The sequence below is a fragment of the Homalodisca vitripennis genome, chromosome 4 (assembly GCF_021130785.1).
Source record: "Homalodisca vitripennis isolate AUS2020 chromosome 4, UT_GWSS_2.1, whole genome shotgun sequence".
In the NCBI taxonomy this organism is placed as follows: domain Eukaryota; kingdom Metazoa; phylum Arthropoda; class Insecta; order Hemiptera; family Cicadellidae; genus Homalodisca; species Homalodisca vitripennis.
Genome location: NC_060210.1, coordinates 172,355,001 through 172,381,612, shown reverse-complemented (window position 1 = coordinate 172,381,612; position 26,612 = coordinate 172,355,001). Strand labels below are relative to the sequence as shown.

At 34.0% G+C, this 26,612-nt stretch overlaps 1 protein-coding gene across 1 annotated transcript; it reads right to left on the bottom strand.

Annotated features, from left to right (window-relative positions):
* Positions 1 to 5,475: 5,475 nt before the first annotated feature.
* Positions 5,476 to 23,291, bottom strand: LOC124360643 (mitochondrial-processing peptidase subunit alpha-like). The gene is made up of 8 exons (XM_046814451.1): positions 23,202 to 23,291; positions 19,228 to 19,400; positions 15,306 to 15,405; positions 13,528 to 13,603; positions 13,255 to 13,387; positions 6,715 to 6,880; positions 6,140 to 6,272; positions 5,476 to 5,770 (listed from the first exon to the last, which is right to left on the bottom strand). Exons 1-8 carry the CDS (start codon positions 23,217 to 23,219, stop codon positions 5,592 to 5,594), a joined length of 978 nt encoding a protein of 325 aa, XP_046670407.1. The 5' UTR covers positions 23,220 to 23,291; the 3' UTR covers positions 5,476 to 5,591.
* Positions 23,292 to 26,612: the final 3,321 nt, after the last annotated feature.

The following is a 26,612-nucleotide window of genomic DNA, read 5'->3' as shown; positions in this document are numbered from 1 at the left end:
GGGTTAAAGATCATCTTGAATATTTTTATCAGTGGGGGGGAGGGTTTACAACCTCAAACCCCTCTTGGATAAGCCTATGGATTTAAATAATACAGCAACTTAACATTACACTGATTGTTAATAATGCAGAAATAACAAATACTATTGATGTAGCCAATAGTTTTAACAAACACTTTATCAACATAGTGCATTAACTAAATATCCCATCTCTACAATGTAAGACAAATAATGTCCAAATAATGAACTGAAGAAGAGAACGTACAACTATTACAGATGAGTTTAAACTAATGACAATAGACGAAAAGTAAAAACTTAATTAAATCTGAAAAATAGCAAATTCAGTGGTTGAGATGAAATACATATGTGAATGTTGGGTTTAACTCCAGTTCACCTTCTTCTTATTGCATCGTCTGGAATTTGAAACTGTTACAGACTTGACTCCTGGAATCTGGAGCCATGTTCGTCTGAAGAGATTCAAAAGAAGTCAGCGGCAAAGAAGCTCAAAATGAACTCTTTACATCATTTCAACATCAGAGACTACTTCATTCAGGGTGAGGCAGACCACCCATCAGCGATTTATAGCAGCTGAACCAAGAAATCTTTCTTCATTTGAATGAAAACACTCATATACTGACCATAAATGACTCGGAAAAATAATTTTATATCCCAAAATGGCACTTTGGGAAGGGATGATTTTATAAAGATTTTAAAATTTACAGTTAGGTTGATCTGTACCTATTTTTAAGACAACATACCTTAAAATGTTATGAAATTTATCTGATGGGTAGCAGAACATCTGTGGCCAAATTTCTTTTGGATTTTTTCTTGTAATTTTTAATTGATTGTAATTTTGAAAACTAATTTGTAAGCTAGACCGTCATAGAATTTGATGTATAGAAGCAGAAAAATTATTTTATTTATAACAAAATAATTGCACATAATTTCTATTTTAAATTTGAAAATGATTATTTGCAAGTAGTCATTTTCTAGACCCTAAATTTTTTCCACATTTGTTTCCACCTAAATAACAGACTGGCGAACTACAAGTTAAATATAACTCTTGATGGTGTCAAATTGAAACATAATGAACATCCGCAGTATCTGGGAGTTACCTTAGACCGATCTCTCACTTTTAAAAGTCACCTTCAAAAGACAGCAGCAAAGCTGAAAACAAGGGCTAATATAGTACAGCATCTTGCTGGATCAACTTGGGGAGCCAACGCTAAAGTACTGCGTACCACTTCTTTGTCCCTTGTGTACTCCGCTGCTGAATATTGTGCTCCTGTGTGGCTTAATAGTGCACATGTGCGAGAGGTCGATGTCGTTCTTAATAGGGCCATGAGGACAATTACTGGAACTCTCATGGCAACACCAACACCTTGGCTCCCAGTGCTGAGCAATATAGCACCACCTGAGATTAGACGCAAAGAGGCTCTTCTGAGAGAGTTCAATAAGATCGTGTCCAATCCCGAATTGCCCGTTACGCGCGACCTTCCTCAGCAAGATAGCCGGCTCAAATCACGCAAGCCATCACTACGAACAGCATCCCAGTTGATAGAGGAGAACTTTACGCCTAATGCTAACTGGGCGTCATCCTGGGAATCATTCGATGGACGGAACAAGTTCTTGATATCCGATCCTACGAAAGCAGCGGGTGGCTTGGAAATTCCTCGAAAGGAATGGGTTTTATTGAATCGTTTTCGAACTGGGGTTGGGAGAAGCAATCACTGGAAATTCAAGTGGGGTATTACTGACGACCAGACGTGTGATTGTGGCGCAAACTCTCAGACAATTGAGCACATTGTAAACGACTGCCCTTTGCGATTGTTTTTCTGGTGGTCTGGCTGGTCTGAGTGGTTTAGAGGATGGATCTCTAAACTGGCTCAGTAATTTGGATTTAGCTTTGTGACGGGAGATTTTAATATTATTTTTAATTTATGACTCAAGAACTTTGTTCTTACGTACTTTTTAATAATTGTAATTTTTAATTTATTTATTTATGGATAGCTGCCTTTGTCCCCCATACGATATATATATATATATATATTTTCTAGACAATATTTTTTTATGAATTTTGAAATTTTGACTTTAAAAATCGGTTGAATAGTTTCATCAGAATTTTTTTTTTTTGAAGTGACTACTTCTTTTTGCTGACTATGTATGTATGTTTTGTATGGGGGAAAACTTTCATTTCACGTCACATCACATATGTTTGCTCTGTAGCTACTAGGTGCGGAACTATCGTGGCCATTATGATGTCAGTGCGTTTCTCGCCATTCCTTTCAGTGGCTATCCAGCCGTGGTAGTGAGAGGTTACTGTCACTCCTTGTTGAAGTGACTGTTTTGGTGGGCTATGGATGTTTGTTTAAAGAATTAAAATTAAATTGATTAGATCTTCTTTAGCTAACAAAGCCATAGTGTAATTTAATCTTGGAAGATAATTAGTCTTTATATTGATTATAACTATAACCTTTACTCAATTACATTGGGCCTTAACTTACATTCACTTAAAAAATAAATTGTGTAAGAACAGATTTTAATACATTATTTGCTGAAGAAACGTCAAAACCATTAGTTGACTTTTTAAAAGATAAATTAAATTTTACAATGTCGAGAAATAAAAACATAAGAACCACAAGATATGGAATAAAAATTAGATGCTGTGTACAAGATATTTAGCAAGATATTATTCTAGAATTGTTATTTCTTATTTCAGTTATCATAAACCCATAATTTCATTTTTATAATGTAGGCTAATGACAATGAAAATTAAGTTATTATTTAATAAATACAAGATTGTAGTGAAAATGATACAAACCAAATTATAGAAACTAATGTAAACAATAGTAAGGAAAATCTATATATATATATATATATATATATATATATATATATATATATATATATTTATTACTTTAATATTTAGAAGTCAGTGATCATTGTAATATATGAAATGTAAAAAATATCATAAACAGATGTATAAAAATAATATAAAATACAAAAATTTTTCATGTAAAGTATTTAGTGTTTCATATTATTTTAAAATATAGAAAAATAACCATTTAATAATTCGGAAATATATATATTCACAGCCCCTTATAAGAAGTAGTCACTTCTGACGGCCAGTCCCATGACTGCCTTTCCATTTTCGTTGTTTCTGGTATTTATCTCTTGCCAAGCATACGCTGCCGTGCCTCCTGGTAGTCCTAAACTCTCGCATAGCACAACAACTGGAACAAGTAGCAATCCTTACAGGTACGTATTAACCACCTACATCAACCACCACAATCAATAGCATCTCCACAAATTCTGTAAGCAAAATAATTTGCCAAGGACCACAAAATCGTATGCTAAGGACCAGAAATAAGTCCAAGTCCATTTACATAAGAAAATATTATACAGGAAGATTTAGTGATCAGATAGATCAACAGTAAAGAGCTACAGTAACTAAAGTTTTTAAGTTCTACTTTTGGTTGGGGGAATTGACATGTACCAGTGTGTATATTCTTGTAAGGAGGAGTACAGGTTATAAGAGGGATATTTCCATGTTGAATGTGAACTAATACACAAGTACAAATAATGAAGCCGTAGTCTTGGGCTTCAACAAATATAATATTATTTGTTGTAATTAAGGTGTAGTGGTTGTAATGTAATAGTGGCTTGTGAGTTGAAATCGCTTCCTATTGTATTTTGATGGGATCAGAATGTTACGATGTTTTGAGGTGGAGGCGGGGATAGGTGTCCAGAAGCCATGTCCACTTGAGAGAAATAAGTTATTTTGTCGGGAAAAGCGATTCTCTCAAATCGTAAAACAGCTCTTAATTATAAATATAACTTGCGGATTAGTCGGAGATAAGGTAGTTTTCATATATGGCTGTCATTTTGAAATGTCAAACTATAGATGCATTATTTGACATTTAATTTCCACAAGACTAATAGATTTCTATGTTAATATACTGTAATACTTTTAAGTAAAGTAAATTAAATTAATTTTTCAACCAAGCTTTGGCTCCATTGCGCCTCCCACTTTGAGAACCTCTGACTAACGGTATTCAAAAGTGCCTACTACTTGTTTTTAAAACACTTTCTGTATAATGAGAGTTACCGTATAGTAAAAGTGTGAATTCCTATCAAATTTAAATGTTGATTACCTAATAGTGACCTGTGGTGGATTTTTATAACAAACCAAATAGCATTTCTTTGTTTGAAGTTTGTTTGTGACGGTGGAAGGATTGTGAAGGAAACAGGATTTTCCCCAACTTTTTGTATCACTGAATGATAGCAAATGTCTGGAAAAATCCTATTTCCTTCATAAATAGCAATGCCAGCTATGTGTTAACTTGTTTTTAATTAATCTAACTATGTTTGTAAGTTGTGTTAAATTAATGCAGCACACAGAAGTTTATCAGCATGCCACAAGCTATTAAGCTCTCGACTACTATCACACAAAACCAAACTCCGTATATATAAAACCATTATAAGACCAGTTCTGTTATATGGCTCAGAAAACTGGGTGTTAAGTAAAAAAACAGAAAAACGTTTGATAGTATTTGAGAACAAATTATTGAGAACAATCTATGGGCCAACCCTTGAAGATGGAGAGTGGAGGATAAAACATAATGTAGAGTTGAGGCAACTATATATGGACCCAGACATAGTGGCCGAGGTGAGAAGTAGGAGAATGAGATGGGCTGGCCATTTACTAAGGAAGGAGGACAACTCCTTAGTCAAGAACGTCCTTGTAAACAATCCGGAGGGCAGAAGACCACCAGGAAGGCCCAAGTTGAGATGGCGAGACCAGATCAGAAGAGACATAAGAAAACTGGGAAGAAGAGGCAATGGATAGAGAGATCTGGAGGCAGTGTGTTGGCGAGGCAAAGTACCACCTTGGGTACCAAGAGCCACGGCAGTAAGTAAGTAAGTATGTTTGTAAGTTCAGTTTCTTTCCATCAGTATGTACAAGTTCATCTTAAACAACTATTGAACAAGTTTGGGAGAAATTATAAGAGATGATGATCATGTCTATAATATTCTATTTCTTTATGTTACTCAGTCAGTTTTGTGCCCATGAAGAGGTGTTTTGTTGTCTGTCAAGTATGCCATTCATTGACGAGGAATCTTTCTTGATGTTGGTAATGTTAGGTGAATATTAACAGAACTACACAACTGCTGCTGCTCTGTATGCTCAATGTTACCCAGACCTTGAACATCATTCGGATGGTCTGTCTCTGTATAGTATTCTCACCACTAAGAGGAAGACTGGAGCTAAACTCAACTTTCACATTGAATCAACCCTTTTGAAGGGAATTGTTTATTTATTTGTAGGTACTTTTTTATATTTAATTTGATACCATAAATCTAAATACATTATATGAATTTAATTTTCCAAAGTATTTATTTTTTTACCAAGGGATTTTTTCTAATTTGACTGCACTTGCATGGTAAAACATATTTGGGCTCAAAGGCAAAACACAATTTAAAAATAAAGAAAGTTGTTTAATTTTAGTTATATTGCATTCTTTACAACCAGTAATAGAGACAAAAGACTAGAAAAGTAATGGAAGGAAAAATGTGATGATAATTTAGTAAAATTATCTAAAGAGGGATAGCCTGGATCGGGCATTCTGCAAGCGTCCTTCCTTGTTGAGTAGCGCTGTCTGAATGTCAGCAAGAGCTGGCATCTTCTGCACCTTGCCCCTGGCTGCCACAGCTGGTTGGGACCGCAACATTCGTTGAGCCACTCGACTGATGTCATCACTTGTCACTTTCTCTGTTCAACAAATTACTCTTTAAGAACATCTCTATCTTTTATCTTGTAAAAAAGGTTTCAATCATAATAGTTAATAACATTTTATTAAATACAGTTCTTTTATTGTTTAATATCTTTACACTTTACTGTTGTTATTTGTTGAGAATTTGGTAGTGGAAGAATCCCACACAAAAGGTCTAAAGATCTACTGTGCAGAAAATCTGGAAGTACAATACCATTCAGCCAACAAAATTTAAGGCATAAAGATCATTGTGTAATAGTTTAATAATTCTTATTATTTCTAAAATTTAGTGGATTTTAGTCATATGACAGGTTTTAACTGTTGTAGCGAGATAATAAATTGTTAAATTAACGGTTGCTTCCAATTACCTATTAATTCCATGAATGCTTCTGGTCTTTTTCGATGTCCCGTTGCAAGCACTTGTCTGGCAATGTCCTCAAACACAACTGGTCGTGCCTCCAGATTCATCAGTAACATCGACTGGAGCTGAGTCTTAGCTCTCTGGGGAATAAATTGCATTACTTTAGTCCTTCATATTAAGTTAATTAATTGCAATAATATAAATGAATTAAATTAGTGATAAACTTAAATTCAATACTACACGTTAGAAGATCATCTAATAACTGTATTAAATTGTACTATATTCATTTTATTTGTAATCTTCCAAAGAGTAATAGTGCTGTCAGTTGGTGTTCAAAACCGTTGTTTTGTAACAATATATAAAAGTTTTCTGCAGCAGCTCTATGTTTTTGTGGTGATGAATTTGAATTACAAGTTTACTACCTTGTAGAAGGTTAGCTTTACAACAAAAAACACTAAAAGTTTCAAAATTGTCACACTTTTTTAGTGTTGCATTTATATGTAAAAATATATTTTTTTAAATATTCATTCTGTAGAACATTTTTGGACCATTGCAATACATTCTTCTATGTAAAAAACTGACCCTCAATTCTTTGTCACCAGTAGGACCAGCCATAGCCACGATCTCTCTAGTCAGCACATCCACCATGTCCCGGACATGAGCCGGCGTTGCACTTGCATGGATACAGAACAGCCCTGTGTCAGCATACGCATGGTTGTATGCCGTGGCATTGTACATCCAATGGTATCTATAACAGGAGATCTTCAATACAATACAGTCATATTTATCTGATCACTATATATCATAAATGGTGAGGTGAAAACAAAACAGACAATCCTGTGATTGTAGGACTGAACACGAAACAATAACCATAGATTAAATCATTATTCTCATCATACTTGTGAATAGGGTTGTCAGATCTTCATGGAATCAGTGCAGTAGCCCTAAATTGATACAAAGGATATAAAAATTGGCTAGGTGGAAAAAGCTCATATTTATTATCCAGTAAGAGTAATATTACTACAATGTTTTGACTTAATTGCAAAAGAACAGTAGCCTATCTTTATTTTTGCAAAGTCCTGGTTATGCAGCAGTTTTTAAATGTTTCTTATGATTGGTATTATTAATAATGTAGGAATACATGATATTATAGATATTACTGTGGAGAATTGAACTTAATAAATCAAATACTGTACATGTTTTGAATCACCAACCAATAGTTAGTAAACATAAGCTGTTGATCATATCAACTGAGATTATCTGAGAGATCACTATATATCTACACACAAATCACACATCTAATCACATTATCAGTGTTTGTTTACTAATCCTGAAATCTAAATTGTTAGTTAGTCAGCATAAATGTTGTTAGGTTTCTGTTTGTTTTGTTCCTTGCATAGTCTTGAGTCAGAAGTTGGCTAAAAGAAGGCTCAAGAAGAATATTGGCTTACTTAGGGTAACAAAATTGTTCACATAATACGCCTATAATACCATATCAGCTGTGTGTGTGTTATTACAATTGATAGTTACAAACTCATAATGAAATGATTGACCAGAAAGAATAATTATTTTTGCTCTCCCTACTAAAAACACTACGTACTACTCCAATTGTGCAGAATTTCAAGACTTTGTTTAAATATACAGCCAATTAATTATTGAAATCCGAGCAACCTCACTACACAGACATCAACAATTTTAGAAAAAATTACAATGTCTATACTGCGTGGACGTCAGCCGACAAAGGATTAAAAGCCACTGTGCAAGCTAACTAAAAAAGTTGTAAGACATATGTATTATTAGTAAAATAAAATTCATAGAATAGATGTACAGATAGTTGCTGGAAAGGAAGTCTCGTATTGCAATTCGAGACAAACATCCTCCGGATGTAAGTAGATACGCACATCCGCCCAGACGCCGATGGTGAACAAACAGGAAATGCTTATTTGTAAAAACCGTGCGACAATGTAAGGGACAGCCATGCTGATATGGAAAATTGTTACTCACCAATTATGATGGAGAGATTTGGCAGAGGCGTGGTCAATGAGCTGGCGGGAGAAGAACATCAAAACTGAAGAACAAGGAGGAGAGGTGGAAGTCGAGGCCGGGAATTCGAAAAGTGAAGTTCGGGAGTGTTTGTGTTCGTGTGCGGAAAAATATCTCTAGGCGTAATAAGTGTGATGTGAAATAAAATGTAAGTAATTTTAAGAACTTAGTATATTTTAGGGTTCATTAATCATTTTCAATTCCATATCTATTTAAATGTTCACAATTTCGAAAATATAAATTCATGTAAATGTTTAGCTATTTTAAAGAAAGTTTCTCATGTTAGTCCATGAACTCATTATTATTGCAACACTAAAAAATTACTAGTAAATGTTATAATGAATTAAATTCAAAATAAATTGTAATGAATAATTTAATATTAAATATGTCTTCAAAGTATTAAGACATTAAGTTTTGTGCTTAATATGTCGATTGACGCAATCAATTAATCAATTTAATGAAATGTTGTCACAAATAAATGTGTTGGTTCATTTGAGGGTATTTGTACTGCCAATCTAACCTATTATTAAATCCTCTCACAGCAACCCTTGCTCAAAATATGTCACAACCTTAATCTTAAACTAAACCAAACTACAAAACCTTACATGGTGGAGGCGCTAAAACTCGATTGGCATTCAAATTCCTCACATGGGCGAGCACATAGTTTCATAGGCTAGGTATAAATTAGAACTAAATAATATTTATAAGAAAGTATTTAACTAAAATAGCCTACTTCAGTGACAAACCACTCATTTACCTAAAAGATAAATTAAATTTCCAATAACTCAAAAATATTTTCAAACCCGTAATTAGAGTAACGCCAAGTAAACTAACGAGGTACGTCAATGGACATGTATAATTAAATGGAAACCATACTACATGAAGATTTAATACCATTAGACACATATAGGACTTCCAAAAGTGACATAATAAAAATATTAAATGAAAATGGAATTCTATCTAGAGACACAGACACTGTAGCAGACCTCAGACCTATCCTAGCGGCACTTAAGAACTTAACACGTATAAGCGGAAGTCACCCTAATATTAAAACCATATTTAATAATTTAACTACACGAAAAACTCACCTAAGTGAAGAGGACAGGGAAAACTATAAGGATCTAGCTACAATCGAGGATTTTCTAGTGCAGAGAACAAATTTATACGACATAGTACATAACCCTGAGGCGGACATCAAGACACAAGCACCCCCAACCTTAGCACAACATTACGAGCCACTCACACTACCTGACAGAACGAACACAGTAACCATGGGGGAAAACATACCGTTAATATCTGCCGGGACTTACACAGGTCTCCAGAGCGAAAATCCACAAGATTTTTTAGACAAATTCCTAGTGGCAGCAACTTCAAACAGATGGACAGACAACACTAAAGTTAATTTATTCCCAGCGCAAAAGAAATACTTTGACCGTGACAAAACTCATTTGGATTTAAACCCCGGCGATGAAGTCTTGGTCCATTTCCCGAAAGACCACACAAAAAAATATAGTAAATTTCAAACACCATTTAGAGGTCCTTTCGTTGTCAAGAAAAAAATTAACGAAGTGACATATGCAGTAGAAATTTACCACAGGGGAAGGTTAACAGAACAACCAATACATGTTGCTAGAATGAAATTATTCTATAAGAGAATATAAAACAAATATGAAGGGACTTGAGCAATAATAAAATATTCAAGAATAATATATGCAATATTTCTCATGAACATCACTATGCACTCACTGCCTTGTAGAAAAATTTGAAGAGAGTGAAAAGTATCTTCGCAATACTTTCATAATATATGAGGTTAAAAAGCTACCACATAGTCACGCAAGAATCGCTTTAAAGAATAGGTATTATACTCCAGGAGTTGAGAGACCGGTTAACTTGATTACGGTTTGAATGATTCATTATAACGTTATATAACCTTGAGAGTCACTGACGTAAGTCTAACAGAAATAAAAATGTATATTAAAATCTCGATGTTGTGTCGGAAAACGATAGAGAATAAAGACATAAAAGTTTTAGAAAATTAAAACGCCTAACTTTGTATTTTAATGTGAGGTTTACTGTAATTTAGTGATTAAGTGATAGGTTACACGTACCAAAGATATTGGTATAGATAATCCCAATACACAGGACACTAACACAGCACACACAACACGACACGAGCAGAGCCTGTAACCCACGGTAACCGTACTTAGACTGGCTAGTAAGACTTGACCGTGACTCTGGTATGTCTCCCAGGCAGATAAGTTTTCTGCTAACTCAACTAACTTCCCACGCTATACTACACCGACTATGTTGTGACTATGACTAGGGGGCATTGCCTTGTACCAGCGGTCTGGGTCGCCAAGGGCCTGGTGGTTCAGACAGCTTAGTATGCAAGTAATGTTTCCCACGTACTCGTTTACTGCAATAACAAAGCGTACTCTAACTTGACACAACGTACATATTATACTTACCTGAGGGATACGTGTATACATAGCCTAGTAATAAAGAATATAAAATATGATAAAGTGTACTACATATATCATATTTATTTAAGTTAGTAGATAGCAGTGTTAACATAATATACCCTACAAGGACTCAATTTTCCTGAGATGCATCTCAAAGAAAGAGACATACATGTTCTATATTATATAATCCTAGGATAAACAAATACTTCAATATATGACATGTAAATGACTTATATAACATGTTTAATTATTACATAGCTAATCTAACATTGAAGGAAAGTAACATATATTTAACATAGTATGTATTAGCACGGCAATATTGCTCATTAACAAACTATACAGCCTTGATTTGGCAACATATATTATGATCATAATAATGACTATAGACAATAAGCACAAAGAAGGGATTTTACATGTGCCTCAGAAACAAAGGTGCGTAGTATCGTTTTGTAATATAATGAAATAACATAATTTCGAACCTTATTTAAGAACACTAGAGATTAAGATGCTTAGTAAAAACATTATTACATAGAGCTTGGGAAATACGACACACCATCGAGAGGTCATTAAAAGATTTCTGTAAATAAAAACCTTAGGCATAAATGTGTATTAATTATAAAATATTAAACTAAAATGTATATGTAATCTGTAGATATTAAGTTTTAGAATTACGACACAAAAAAAGCCAACTACAACCTGAGACACCAGTCTACAAGACACCAATCTACAAGACACCAGTCTACAGCACTCTAACCGATCCCGACCACCCACGAGAAAAATGAAGTCTTCACAGCACTTCCTTCTACTACTCACAGCACTTGCCATGCCTCTTTCGACCACCTTTGCCAGCACATCAACCCACAACACAGAAGAACCCAATAAGCCTCTAGTACAAATCTTCAAAGGAGCGTACTTCACTCCAATGTCTCAGACACTACCTTATACCAGTTCCATCCCTATATTATACAAAATTCCTTTCAACACACAGCAAAATTTACCTAAAAACGAACCCTCTTTAAATTCCTGCCCTAAAAACCTCAACAACTCCCAAACCTATTGCAAGATACAGAACAACCTTTCCACATTACAAACCCTCATACATCAACAAATGGTAGCAGAACACCTCCCATTCATCCAAAGACAACAACCAGATAGAAACAGAAGATCGCTCACGTTCGTCGGAGATTTCTTCGAATGGTGTTGTGACATTGCGACAGAACACCAAATACATGACTTGGCAGACAACAAGGAAGATGTCTACACAGCATTCTCAACACAACAACACTACCTACTCTCCGAGCTACCTGCGCATTCACCTACTTCGTTCACAATCTACAAAGACAACACCACTTCCAGCTAAAACACGACGACAAAAACATAGTAAACAACACGGAACTCATTTTGTACATTTTATTAGCCTGGACTTCTATAATAACACTACTTCTTTTTATAGCCCTCTACTTCATCCACATTAATAACATCAAAATAAAATTTCTGAAGCCTACACTACATGAACGTGACTACCCAATGGATAACCTTAATTAGACTATAAGTACGATTCGTAGGTAGAATCGTCATTAAGCCAGGGGAATGTAAGACATATGTATTATTAGTAAAATAAAATTCATAGAATAGATGTACAGATAGTTGCTGGAAAGGAAGTCTCGTATTGCAATTCGAGACAAACATCCTCCGGATGTAAGTAGATACGCACATCCGCCCAGACGCCGATGGTGAACAAACAGGAAATGCTTATTTGTAAAAACCGTGCGACAATGTAAGGGACAGCCATGCTGATATGGAAAATTGTTACTCACCAATTATGATGGAGAGATTTGGCAGAGGCGTGGTCAATGAGCTGGCGGGAGAAGAACATCAAAACTGAAGAACAAGGAGGAGAGGTGGAAGTCGAGGCCGGGAATTCGAAAAGTGAAGTTCGGGAGTGTTTGTGTTCGTGTGCGGAAAAATATCTCTAGGCGTAATAAGTGTGATGTGAAATAAAATGTAAGTAATTTTAAGAACTTAGTATATTTTAGGGTTCATTAATCATTTTCAATTCCATATCTATTTAAATGTTCACAATTTCGAAAATATAAATTCATGTAAATGTTTAGCTATTTTAAAAAAAGTTTCTCATGTTAGTCCATGAACTCATTATTATTGCAACACTAAAAAATTACTAGTAAATGTTATAATGAATTAAATTCAAAATAAATTGTAATGAATAATTTAATATTAAATATGTCTTCAAAGTATTAAGACATTAAGTTTTGTGCTTAATATGTCGATTGACGCAATCAATTAATCAATTTAATGAAATGTTGTCACAAATAAATGTGTTGGTTCATTTGAGGGTATTTGTACTGCCAATCTAACCTATTATTAAATCCTCTCACAGCAACCCTTGCTCAAAATATGTCACAACCTTAATCTTAAACTAAACCAAACTACAAAACCTTACAAAGTGTAACCACCAACTTTTAAAGTATTTTTCCTTTTTTGTATAAATAAACAAATTATATATTATTATTGGTAAAACAAATCTAATAGTAAAACTTTAGGTACCATACTTATCTATCACTATCAATGTTTGTGATACATCCAGTTTCATAATAACCTGTTAAGAACGTTAGTGTAGAGCCGAGTGTACATGCCCTTCCCAGGCCCTCCTGCACTGAAAGATCCACCACCTCCCATCATCATGTTGAGCACACATGCCGGGATGAAATCTGGGTCCTGGTGAGACATGCCTTCCAATGCAACCACGACATGAGCCAGTTCAGGCAGTCCCGAAGGTCCTGCATACTGTGGGATTTCGCATTCCTCCTGCACAATGTTATTGTATTGAGTTCAAATATAGATTGTAAATCTGGGTGCTAGTGAGACATGCCTTCCAATGCAACCACGACATGAGCCAGTTCAGGCAGTCCAGAAGGTCCTGCATACTGTGGGATTTCACATTCCTCCTGCACAATGTTATTGTACTGAGTTTAAATATAGATTGTATTCTGGGTCCTGATGAGACATGAGCCAGTTCAGGCAGTCCCGAAGGTCCTGCATACTGTGGGATTTCGCATTCCTCCTGCACAATGTTATTGTACTGAGTTTAAATATAGATTGTAAATCTGGGTGCTAGTGAGACATGCCTACCAATGCAACCACGACATGAGCCAGTTCAGACAGTCCCGAAGGTCCTGCATACTGTGGGATTTCGCATTCCTCCTGCATAATGTTATTGTATTAAGTTTAAATATAGATTGTAAATCTGGGTGCTAGTGAGATAATCATCTAAAATTTTAACTCCAAATGGCCCATTTCTGGTTGTCCAGTCTAGCATAATGTGTGACCTCTCACACTTTCAAGGAAGTGATAGTAAGACCCGCCCCACAAATAAATGTTATGTGCAAAATAAAAAGTTTTCAGCCATCCTGTGACTGTTTTACTAATAATAATATTTTGTTTTGGAACAAGAATGCTCTGTAGAATTATATATATATATATATTTACATACTACTTTTCCATTTTAAACCAAACGGACTAGAAAGTCCTAGAACAAATTAAAAATTTCTAAATATTTACAAATTACACTTTTCTGTAATCAGCATATACAGGTATTTCTGGGCATTTGTCATCAATCAGCGATATAAAAAAATCAGTAACACTACTTTTCGAGATCTGCAATCTGATTTCTTCCTACAGGTGAATAACTAACCTAACACATTTACTCTTCATGGTCGCATCAGTCTCAGGCAAAGGTGAGTTAATTTGATGTTAATTTAAATATTAATGAACTCAACATTTCAGAACAAGTTCACTAACTAAGGCTTCAGATTGGTTAAAAAAACTTTTTTTAATCGCAAGAAAATCTAGTAAAAATTTTAGAAAATTTAGGTTGACAAATATTTGAGCTGGATCTCTCATACTGATCACATTAGTTCAAACTACAGTTGTATTACAAAAACATTATCAAAAAAAACTATATTGTATCTGCATACTTCTCACACTTTCAATCAATTTTCATACGTTTTAATATTTTATAGTAATTGCAGCAAAAATATAGAACCCATTACAAGTATAATTAAAAAGAAACGAATATCATTCCTGGGGCATTTGTTAAGAACACCTGAAAATAGAATTAGCAGGAAAATAGTAGAAAAAACTGTGGTATAGTAAAAGTGACATTAAATGCATCAAAGAATTAAAGGAAGATATGAGAGAGTTACAAATTACAGTAGAGGATTTAAAACACAAGAAAAAACACATTGAAGATATTGAATGACAAACACTCTACACTACAGCTGAAAAGAAACAAACAACGAATAGGAAGAGTGGTTCCGGAGGAGGAAAGGAAATTACGCTCGGAAAGGATGAAGAAATATTGGGTGGATAAAAGAAGAAAGACTAGAAAATATAAAGTGACTAAAGTGGTCCAATGTAGGCCATAAAATTATATATATAATTGCAGCAAAATTGGTGACATTTTTCTTTATTATTTATGAATTTTCAAATTTAAACTGTTAAGTATATATGTTTAAATGGCCTAATTAACTTTAACCTATTGATTTTCAGAATGGGGTGAAGAATTAAAGATGGTATTTATATGATAATTACCTAAATATAATTATTTTTCAATACCATTTACTTTATTACCAATTAATACATATATACCTGTACGATTCCTCCAGTGAACTGGGCTACTGAGGCATCAACTTTTACTTGTTGTATTGAAGAATTCTGATCCCACATTGGCTTTGATTCAACAAAATATCTGAAACCATTACAAAGGACCATTACAGCTTTTTACTGAGTTCCAGAAAAAATTATGAATGTATTACTTTGTGTATCTGTAAAAGAATCAAGAATACAAATATTTAATTAAAGTTGGTCTTTTACCACCTTTCCACACGTTAAAAAAATGGAACACTATGTTTTCAGGATTGGAATCTACACTCTTCTTCAAGTGTTGTAAGATATACTTATGTCTTCTGATTTTTTGATACCTGAATAAGGGGATGGATTAAATCCTCAAAACATAGTCTTTACTTTTTGAAACTTATAATGATGGCAAATGTACAACATCCTATTATCCTTTAACTCTTTGATATACACATTGTTAAAGTTCATATATTTGAGAGATTATTGTTAATAAAATAATTATTAACTAGTTTTATATACATGATTCAAATACTTTACTGAATACAGTAACTAATGAAATAGGTCAGTAGTAGCTAGATGGGTTTGACTTTTCACCTTTCTTAAAAACTGGTGGATATATCCCCTGTTCAAGCATCTTATTTATTAAACAGAAAAGTTAGTGGATCAATAATTATAATATAAATTATTTCTTTAAAACTTTTATTTTAAAACTCATGATAGTCTTTATTGGATGATAGACTTAAACTAGCTACACATTTTAATACATCACTTGTTTTAATAATTTGCCATTTCATTGTATAACCTGTATTTAAATTTACAACAAATTTATTAACCAACTCTGAGGTACCATCCATATTTCCATGACTTAGATTTAATTTCTTAAATAAATTAACAAAATAGTCATTAAACGTAATAAAATTAATTAAAGTTTCATGATTGTTTCTCTTATAGTTGGACTCAGTTTTTATGACATTCCATGCAGCTTAGTATTTATTAGAGGACTGTGTTATCCTGTATCCACCATCATATGCTATTACAATTTCTTTATACTTTTTTAATTCTGGACTGAGCCATTTTAATTTTGGCTTCTTATCAGAACTTAATTTTTTCTTTAATTCTATAGCATTAATTAAGTGAATTTGTCATTAATAAGTTTAAATACTCATATTAAATACTTCATGTTCATACTTTTTCAACATTGATAAACTTTTCCAATTATATCCAATATATTTTTGATAACTTATACTTAAGAGATATACTTATATACACCTGCTCCTGGAGTCACTTCTCTTACACTTCAAATTATATTTTTGCTTTTATTTCCTTTTAGTGTTTTTTATTTATTTTTTTTAACTGTACATATACCCCTATCAATATTTGTGACTACATTGTCCTAGCACGCCTCACCCCTTGTAGGCTCCTCACCTAGCCAGTAAGTATTAAAAGATTATAATAAATTAGAAAATGATTCTGTCTCATATGATTTACATCTTATATTTATACTTGCCTTCGGCCCACTGGGGGCTATGCCCCCAGGCCCCGTTTGTAAGTACTTAAAAATTTGAGGATAAGAGGGATTTAGTTAAATTCAGATATGAGGTGTCCAGATTTCATGTTCACAGCTGTTTCCGTTCTCAAGAATCATACGGGTCATAATGGTTCGCTAACATTCAGCCTAATGATGTGTGATATTTATAAAAACAATCAAAGGATTTCATAGAAAAAGTAAGTGATGTGTTAGCAAAATTAGAAGAAGAATTTGGTGAAAAGGAAAGTCCGAGGTTAGGTTTACCAGGAAGTGAAAAAGTAGACCGTAGTTTGTTTATTTTTCCGGATTTAACCAAATTGTTGACTTTGAGGGCGTTTTGTGGCTTAACCGTCGGAATTACGACAAAAACTGACTGGACCTTTCTTGTGGGAAATTTAATTTAGATTGTGCTACTGGATTTGAGCTACGACTTCTTGTTTAGCCAGGGCAGAGCTTGGGAGGAAAGACTGCACTAAACAGCTTTAATGAACTTCTTAGAGTAATTAAAAATGAAAACTGACCAGCTTTCATATATTTTCTGGCAATTTCATTGTCTAAGCTATAACTGTACCAAATTTTAAATTTATAGCATACTATGAAGTGGATTACACTCTGTAGGTATGCACAACATAGGGGGTTAGATAAGCTGTTTTCATTACCTGAAGAGTACTCATTCCAGGTCAGTAAGTGATTGTCGGGTCATACCAGGAAATTCCGAGGGGAGGATTAGTGTAACCGGGGGTTTAAGACACACATGGTTCTTTTTTGGAGGGTTTTGTATCTGTTAACATAATAAAATTCACGATATCCCTATCTACTATTGATGCTTCACTAATGCTCAGCCAATTACTGATATGGGTTTGTATTCACTCGTTAACATAGTAATATAAATTTAATCTAGATCCTGAGTTAATTTCACAAACTATAGTCGCATCCAAATTAAAACTTAAAATTTCCAATAACGACAAAGATTTTTTCCATTGAGAACATTTTTGGGCTTGCAGAAGGATATATAACAAAAAGCTATTTGATCTTTTTTGTACTCTTCATTATTTTATAGTTACATAAAGTTTTATATTTAAGCTAGGACCAACAGTAAAAATAAAAAAATATTTGCATTTAAACGCGTTTTACAACCGAACCATTAAGGATAAAGCAAAAGGTTACTAGACTTTTTTTTAGATCACATAATTTCAAAATTCCTATTGAAAACTTGTTTTGAACTATAACCAACGGTTTTGGCCACTATCGAGCCTGGATGGTAAATTTTTAAGTGAAAATTGCAAAATTTTATCACATAGTCACGTTTTGCGACCAAACCGATAGAGATAGAGCAAAAGGCATTGGCCCTTTCTAGTAGTTCACTTCATTGCCGACTAGTGTTTTAACATTAGATCTGAGCTTGCTCTAACGGTTTCACCCGCTATCGGGCTTCAAAGAGAGGCCTGCAAGGGTGAAAAGTGTGAAATTTCGCATATTTTTTGAGCGGTTTAAAAGTAAACATTTCTGGTTTTCAGACTTTGCCTGGTGGTTTGAAGGTTGTGTGCAAAATGTTTCTAGCACTTCTACAAGTGAGTTAGAATTTGTATATCATATCAGTCAGTCAGTTACACCACGTTATTGCTCAAGTCAAGACAAACATATTTCACCATATGAACATGCGTCTCTGATGCTTAGTTTCCCATCTGTCTGTCTGTATGTGTTTTTTTATAAAAAAAATTAATATCTTAAAAACGAATAAATTAAATAGTACCAAATTTGGCTCAAATGTTTATGATAACAAAGGTCAGTTATTGAAAAATATATCATGAAATCATCTTCGGTATTTTCAAAATAGTGGCTATTAAAACTTTTGAACTTTAAATATCTTAAGAACCTGCAAGTTTTCTCAAGAATTACAAAAATAACAAGACATGGCCCTCAATGTGGGGCCATTTTGTAAGGGGATTTTACTTTTATCTAAGTGTAAACGCTTCTCCTTATGCTCTATACATTTCAAACAGAGCAGTAAAGTAAATAAACAATAATATATGCAATGTTTACATCAGCTTTTGTTCACACCAGCTTGTATATTTAAAACAGATTATTAATAAAACTACTTTTGTAGTGATGCAAAGTTTGCTTTGAACATGTGACTAAAATTTTAGACTATTTATTCAACAATACATTTCTTATGGAGCTTTCTTTAACTCTAAAGGCCAGTGGGGCTGAGTCCGGGTAATTTAATAGTAAAATAAAAGTAACATGTCACAGGATTTTCAGCTTTGTTGAAATTTCAGCTCAATTGAGTAATGAAAAGTAGTTCAATTTAAGCAATGTATTTGCGTCATGGCGATGAACACACAGAGAGAGCTAATAGTAGGAACTGAAAAGAATACAATTAATTATGAAGATTAATTATCTTACTTTGTAACGAAGTCAACAAGCGCTTGATGCTCAACACCCACTCCAGCAACTACCATTCTCGATAGAGTATGATGGCTCTTGAGGTAAGTCAGAAGTGTATTGGAATCAATCTTACTCAGACTACTCTCAGGACAGATCTTAGGCAAACCGAGAGTGTTGTTGCGATAGGCAGCCTGTGAAAATATTTAACTACAGTACATTAAAACACAAAATAGTACAGTGAGGAGTAAAAGAATAAACTAAGTAACCTGAAGATGTAATTTCTGACACAGAGTTATTTTAAACTTCATGTTGCTACAGTGTTCCCACTCAATCTTAATCATACAATTCATGGTTTTTATGGTACAAAAATAGTAATTGTACCATAAACACACAGTAGTTGTTATAAACAAAACAAATAAAAATAAAACAAAAGTTGGTGTTTTTTTACTTGGAGTGGAGTGGCCTGACTGTACACTTTGGCATCTGTTGCCAGTTCTCTCATCTCAATTCAGCTTAAATAGAGGTGTGTTTCATTTCTCAGACACTGCAAAATGGTGAAACTATTTAAAACTTTTAGTTTTTTCACTAACAATGTAGATGATTTGTGCAGGAATGGTTTAGGTCTTGGCTATGACACAAACAACAAGGGGCGGTAGAGTTCAACGGTATGGTTTGTTAAATAATGAGCATAAAAGGGGATAAAACTTTGCCGCTTGTATCATATCAGAGCTCTTACTATTAATCGGCCCATAGGAGCGGTTCACACGAGCGAGAAGTCTAATCACGGCAACTCGCGGGGATTGATTTTGGTGCGATTTAGGGCAGTTTCAAAACGCCCGACGAAACACATATAAAAGCTGTTGGCAGTAGCAGCAAAAACGTGGGACATTTTTAGACAACCAATGCAAGTTTCGGCATTCTACTGCGATTCAAGTTCCCCTTCCCCACCTCATTCAGTTGACATAAATTAGGAATGATTATTTTTTATAACTGTTTTGTGATTTAAGGCGATGCAGAAGAGACTGAAGAGTGGCAAAACAATTTATAGTTTATTCTATCTTGACACACACGGCTGTGGCACATTTGGTGTTAAACGCTGAAATCAGCCACTCCGTGTGAAAGCACTGACACTCATCCATTGTTTGCAACTCCGTAAGTCCAACAGGTGAGCAGTCGGCGATAGAGCGTAAAGCTGAGTTCACGTTTTATGGCCCGTGTGAAATCGGCCTTAATAGGGTATTGAACCTAATGGTATTAAACTATTAGAACTGGTAAAAAAAATGTACTTATTGTAAAATAAATAACAATAATAAATTGTTAGATAAACAATTATTCACAATCAATCAAATATTTTCTTAAGTAATCTATCTCATTATAAGTTATAAAAATAAACACATAAAAATAAATCAAAGTTTTGATTTAGTAGTTAGTCTACAGATATCATATAAAATATTGCAAATAAAAACAAAAAAATATTTACACTATAGTATACAAAAAGTAGACTAATGTCTTATGCGTTATTGAGCATTTATGGACTCCTCTGCAATCAAATCCACCAAGATCCATATTTCGAGAAATATTGGTAAGTGTATGAGGTTCGGTGATCAACTACGACAACTGGTAGCCAATGCTCTCCACACACTAATACTAATACGCTGGGTATGCTGTCAGCTACGATCTTGTAGTGGTGGCAGTTGTTTGCCATCGTCACTGCTGTACGCTGCACTCGAGTAAACCGCTCCATTTAATCTAATACGCTAGAAAATCGCACCAAAATTGATCACGTTACTCGCCACGATTAGGCTTGTTTAATTCTCGCTCATGTGTAAACCGGACCTTAAGACATAGTCACTGTTACAATGCATGCTAATTCATTTAATAGCAAGTTGTACAGATTTTCATGGTTTATTCACAGCTTATTCACGGTTTCACGGTTGTGTGGGGACTCTGAGCTATGGTTATTACATTGAAAGTCACATCTTTAGAAATGTAATTCTTCTGTGATTTGGATGATTTTACTATGTTATATTTGAAAAACTTTACATTAACTCATTCTACAGTATAATATAACATTAAAAATTTGTTTTTTTCCTTGGTACAGTTCGAGGACTTTAGCTACGCGCGTGACCTTGAGTGTGTGGTAATAGGCGGGAGGGGTGGTGGGGGTAGCATTATGCGCTGCGTCCCGAAAACATTTCCTGTGACTCATGGGTAAAACCCTCCTTTCAGGAATCGTATTAGCCCAAATAACTCATCACACTCGCTAAAATCAGTCTGTTTTGTGACAGTGCTGATTGTGGTGGAATTAAGTGATAATGAGAGAATACCAAATAATAGCAATAATAGGACTTATCCTTGTTTTTCTGTTGTAACGTTTTTTTTGAAAATAACGTATTTTTCAATACTAATCTGCAAATCGAAATCGTGAGTTTAAAGTCGTTAAAGAGATTGTTGCGCCTTCATCTCAGCGGCTAGTGCGTAAACGCAACCCGTCACACAGATAGCGTTTATTTGTTGAAAGGGTAGTATTTGGGCAATACTAGCACAGCTAAATTCCTCCAACTGTACCTAGCTTCTAAAACCACCAAAGAGATATATACAACTATGGATTAGGTGCTGAGTGCAATACATCAGCATGAATGGTCTCCACTGTCCCATCAGTAACGCTCAAGCACTACACTGTATACTGAACAATGATGTTATTGAGATTGCCTGGAATAGTCTTTGTGCTGTATTGCAGCACACTTGTTTAATTTATAGAATTAACATAGCAATTAACTACAGTAGAACATGCCGGATTTATGTTCTGCATTTAACTGCCTCAACAGATGAATTACCTCTTTTCACAGGTAAGTGTATGGCTGATTATTTAAAACTATAATTTTTTTATACATTTTTGTACTTTGATAGTAGACTTAATGCTTACTTAAATAGATATGTTATTTATTAGGCTTTTAATGTTTAATAAAGGATATTACAAAATTGAGTAACACGTAATTCATGACCTTTTCAGTAATGATTTTTAGACTAGTTTGTTGTAAAGTGATCTTGGAAGTGTTTGTCTTTACATTGCAGCACTCCTGAAGTTTTAAATTAAAACTATTTTAAGTTTGGAACCAGTTTTTGTTAAGATGAGAACAAGAAAACAATGGATTATAACTACAAAAAGACAAAACTTTAACCCTTCAAACACTGCTCTTTTGTGTAGCAAGCATTTCGTTCATGATGCATTTGAAGATGAAGGAATTCCTTTTACAATATGAATACTGCCACTAGCCTACATTTCATGGTTAATAAAAGCCTTGCCACCTAAATAAATGTAATGGTTGCGTTGAGAACTCCCTACAATAACTATGGAGTGCATACGTGCTACCTTCACTAAACTTGCAACATTACAGTTATTTCCCACTTGATGTACTTAAACGATATGTTATTGGATTTTAAATCAATAACATTTTCTAAAAAAAGTTGTTTTTATAAAATGCCTGCGTTTTGAGTAACTATGAGTCAAAAAAGTTAAATAGACACCATCTTAAAATGGATATATATATATATAACATTATCAATTTTATTATATTAAATAGACGTTGCTAATGTTAACAACCATGCAAAAACTAAAATTTACTTGCATTTAATGTATGTGTAAGCATTTTAAGAAAAATGTTTAAATAAAAAACACATACAGAATACCAAAAACTTAAAAATCCAACTACAGTTAAAACTGAGTACTATAACCACAAGAACGATTCCCTAAAATACCCGACAAGAGTTCTGAAATACACTGTATATTATCATCTGAATTGATAAGTACAAAAATCATTCTGATTTCTTTAAGATAAACATATTTGTTACCTCATGTAATGCTAGTCACAAAAGCTTTTGATTTCTAACAGTCTTGCATACTGCTTCAACTGTACTAGGTGAGATATATTTTAAAGTAATTTGAAATAAATATTTATACTTAGAAATTTAAAAAGTGTGTTTTTACTTACACTATGAACCATGTCCATAAGTATTGTTTCTTGTTCTGGCCTGGTAAGCAAGGTTTCCAGTTCAAACTGAATTGTTTGACGAGCTATATCAACCTAAAACATTAAAAAAATTTAAGTTACATCTAGGCAGCTAAAATATTTTATCATTAAATCTCTAAAAACAAAACACACATATAAAAAAGAAACAATATGTAATAAAAAGTATAGTTGTCCTCATTTTGTCTAAGGTGTTTACAAGAATAAACTGTTATGGTTATATGAGCTAGATTATTCAGTTGTGATATTTCCAACTTACAAAAATTCACAATAATTGGGGTGGGGGGGGGGGGGGGTGGGGGGGGGGGGGGGTGGGGGGGGGGGGGGGTGGGGGGGGGGGGGGGTGGGGGGGGGGGGGGGTGGGGGGGGGGGGGGACCCACACTCAGATGCACTTTAAAAACAGTACCATTGGCCCAATCAAGTATTTGAACTCTCCTTGGAAAATGCTACATCAGCTCTCAAAATCCATATCTAATACTATGAGCTATGTAATGTAAATTAGAAGTCCCATAAGACATTTTTTGGCAGGGCCAGTAATTACTGAGGCATACTTTATTAAATACAATTTTATAAAAAGCTTTTAAAACTTAATATACTGACTCTAATGGTACTACTATAATAGTAATATGGGTTACTACTGTAGTCACACAAATTGTAAGTTTTGTAAACTAATATAACCGAATGTGATACTTATAAAATTTACTAATACTGAACGTTGGCTAACATTTGTAGTTTACTATGGAGTTCACATTATTAATCTATATATATATATATATATATATATATATATATATATATATATATATATATATATATATAAATGAATGTTTGTGTGTTTGTACTTTGTAAACTCAGAAACTATTTAACCAATCATTATGAAAATTTGTATGTATTTTTCCACGTAGAAGGTTTATATGCTATGACCATTGATGTAACTCACCACCAGGAGGCGCTGCAAAATATGCAAGTTATCAAAGCGCCTGCACATTGTAAACTATAATTACGATATAGTTGTGTATAATAACCACACACTATGTGAAGGCGCCTAAGTTTTTATGGATATTTGTCTTTCAAATGAATTTTCTGTTTGGCCTTATAGCTTGGATGTTAGACCACTTTATTATTAAGTTACATGTACGTGTACAATGGCTATAAACATACACTTTTTGGCAAATTTTCTTGATAGTGTCAACAAGGTAAACTCTACATCGGCGTTGACAATATAATTCACTTGAACCAGAAGTGCTCATACACGAGCAAAGCTTACAAAAAGCGTGCGAAGCCGCGGGGAACAGCTAGTTCAATATAAAATCTAGCGAAGTACTGAAAATTAATGTTCGAAATATTTGAATTAATGTCAAAACTGTAATAAGTTTTCATAAAACGGTTCAATATTCGGCTAACAGTAAGGCCTTGCTCACGATACGAGCGGTAAGCGGAGGGCGGCGACTCAGTTTGTACAGAACTTTTATATACGGAGAGCGTCAGACACTGGCCACGACAACAGTACCGGCTGATCAGCAGCACCGTGTGGTACCGCCCCGCTCGCCGCTGACTTCAAGTATTACATTTTTGGGACTCCAGTACCAGCATCCTGACTTGATGACTGGGATATGCAAATACTCTCTTACGAGTTGGCTATACCATAAAGTATATACCGAAGTTTATGTAGTTCATTTTGTAGCGAAAAGTGGCGGACGTACTGAGTGTGTTCGTCAAACATGTATACACAAATATCGAAAACTAGCCATTTAAAGAAAAACGCGTTGGCGATTTCTAACAAATTTTCTGTTTGTGTAGACTGTAGACCATTAAATACTTGAACCTAGAAATATTCGACATTGACCATAAAAATATTTGAATCAATGTCAAAACTGTAAAATTTTTCTTAGAATGGTTCATTATTTGGCTAACATCATTAGTCTGGTAAATAATATGTGAGTTCTCTTTAAATTTCTACCCTATAATCGTGTAGGAAAAGGTGTTTAAAGTGGTAAAAGAAATATAATTTTAGGTTGTAGTGGAAATAGCCTATTTGTTTGAGACCCTCCAGAATCACAAGTGATGTTTGAAAAATGTACGAATAAACTCTATTCGTCAAGGTGAAGTTATAAAACCACGCGGTCCTTCTTACACTTACCCTGACGAATAATGTATGCCCAAACGTGTGTATAAACCATCGTCCTTTTACCCAAATTTGACACGTGAGTCTAGTTAGTAGACTAAGTACCCGAATGCAATTTTCAGGTTCTCTCTAAACATTCATTTTAGTACGTTACTCAAGAATATTCTTGACCAATAACAATGTTGTAAAATTTAAAATGGCTACATCAGTAATCTCTATATTTTCACGATAACCATAAATTTTTAATTATAGGTAAAATGCAATGGAAACCATGCTAGGGACGTTACAATACATGGCGTTATTATACATGATATAAATCATGTACATTTGATATAATTAGCACTTGATATTAACTTATGAATATCTCTCGAGAACCATCTTTGAACATTTTAAGATATTTAATACAAAATATCAAAAACTGTCTCAAACTAGAAATGTTTACTTGTTTGGCGGTATGGAAATGATGAAAAGCCAAAGTACTGCTCATGTAAGGAAGAATCAGCTGATCCAGCAGCCCCTTGCCAGAGAAGGTATATGGTATATATTAATCCGCAAGAAGAGGAGAAACAGTTATAGTATCTAAGTGTTTTGATCGTAAATGTGGGGCTGTAGTAGAAGTGGGATTCATCATTAATCACAAAGTAAAATGTATCAAAATATACCCACACGTTTTGGAAAGAATGTCCAAGCAATTTAGGGGACTGTTTCGTTTGCAAATTCCCTGTAGTATAAATGATAATATCACAGGTACGTTGTGTCTGTGCGTTACATACGAGTAGAACTTTGCAATGGTAACGAGCTCGATGTGCCTCGCTTGTTTCCTGGATTGTTAGTGCCGTGCCGTCCGTTTTGGGTAGGTAACATGCAGTAACACAGTGCAGGGACACCAATATCGAGTACGGTACCTTGATTAGCTGCACACTTTCAGTTTTATTGAATACATTAGGTTTTATAGCAATACTTAAAAGGATAACCCCATAGAATTAAATGGTCAGAATTCGTCATCATGGTAATAGTTAGAAATGCCATTAATTCTACTTATTGCAATATAATACTAATAGGCCTGTATACTTCATATTTGATCAAATCTGTATTTTAAACTCTCATTTTTCTACGTTCGATGATTTAAAAGCATATTATTTCATAAAAATCATTTTCAAATTTTCTTATTTGAGTAAAACAAATAATAACTGGAACACTTTGAAATTAAAAGTGTTATTGCTTTATATAAACAAAATTACAATCTATA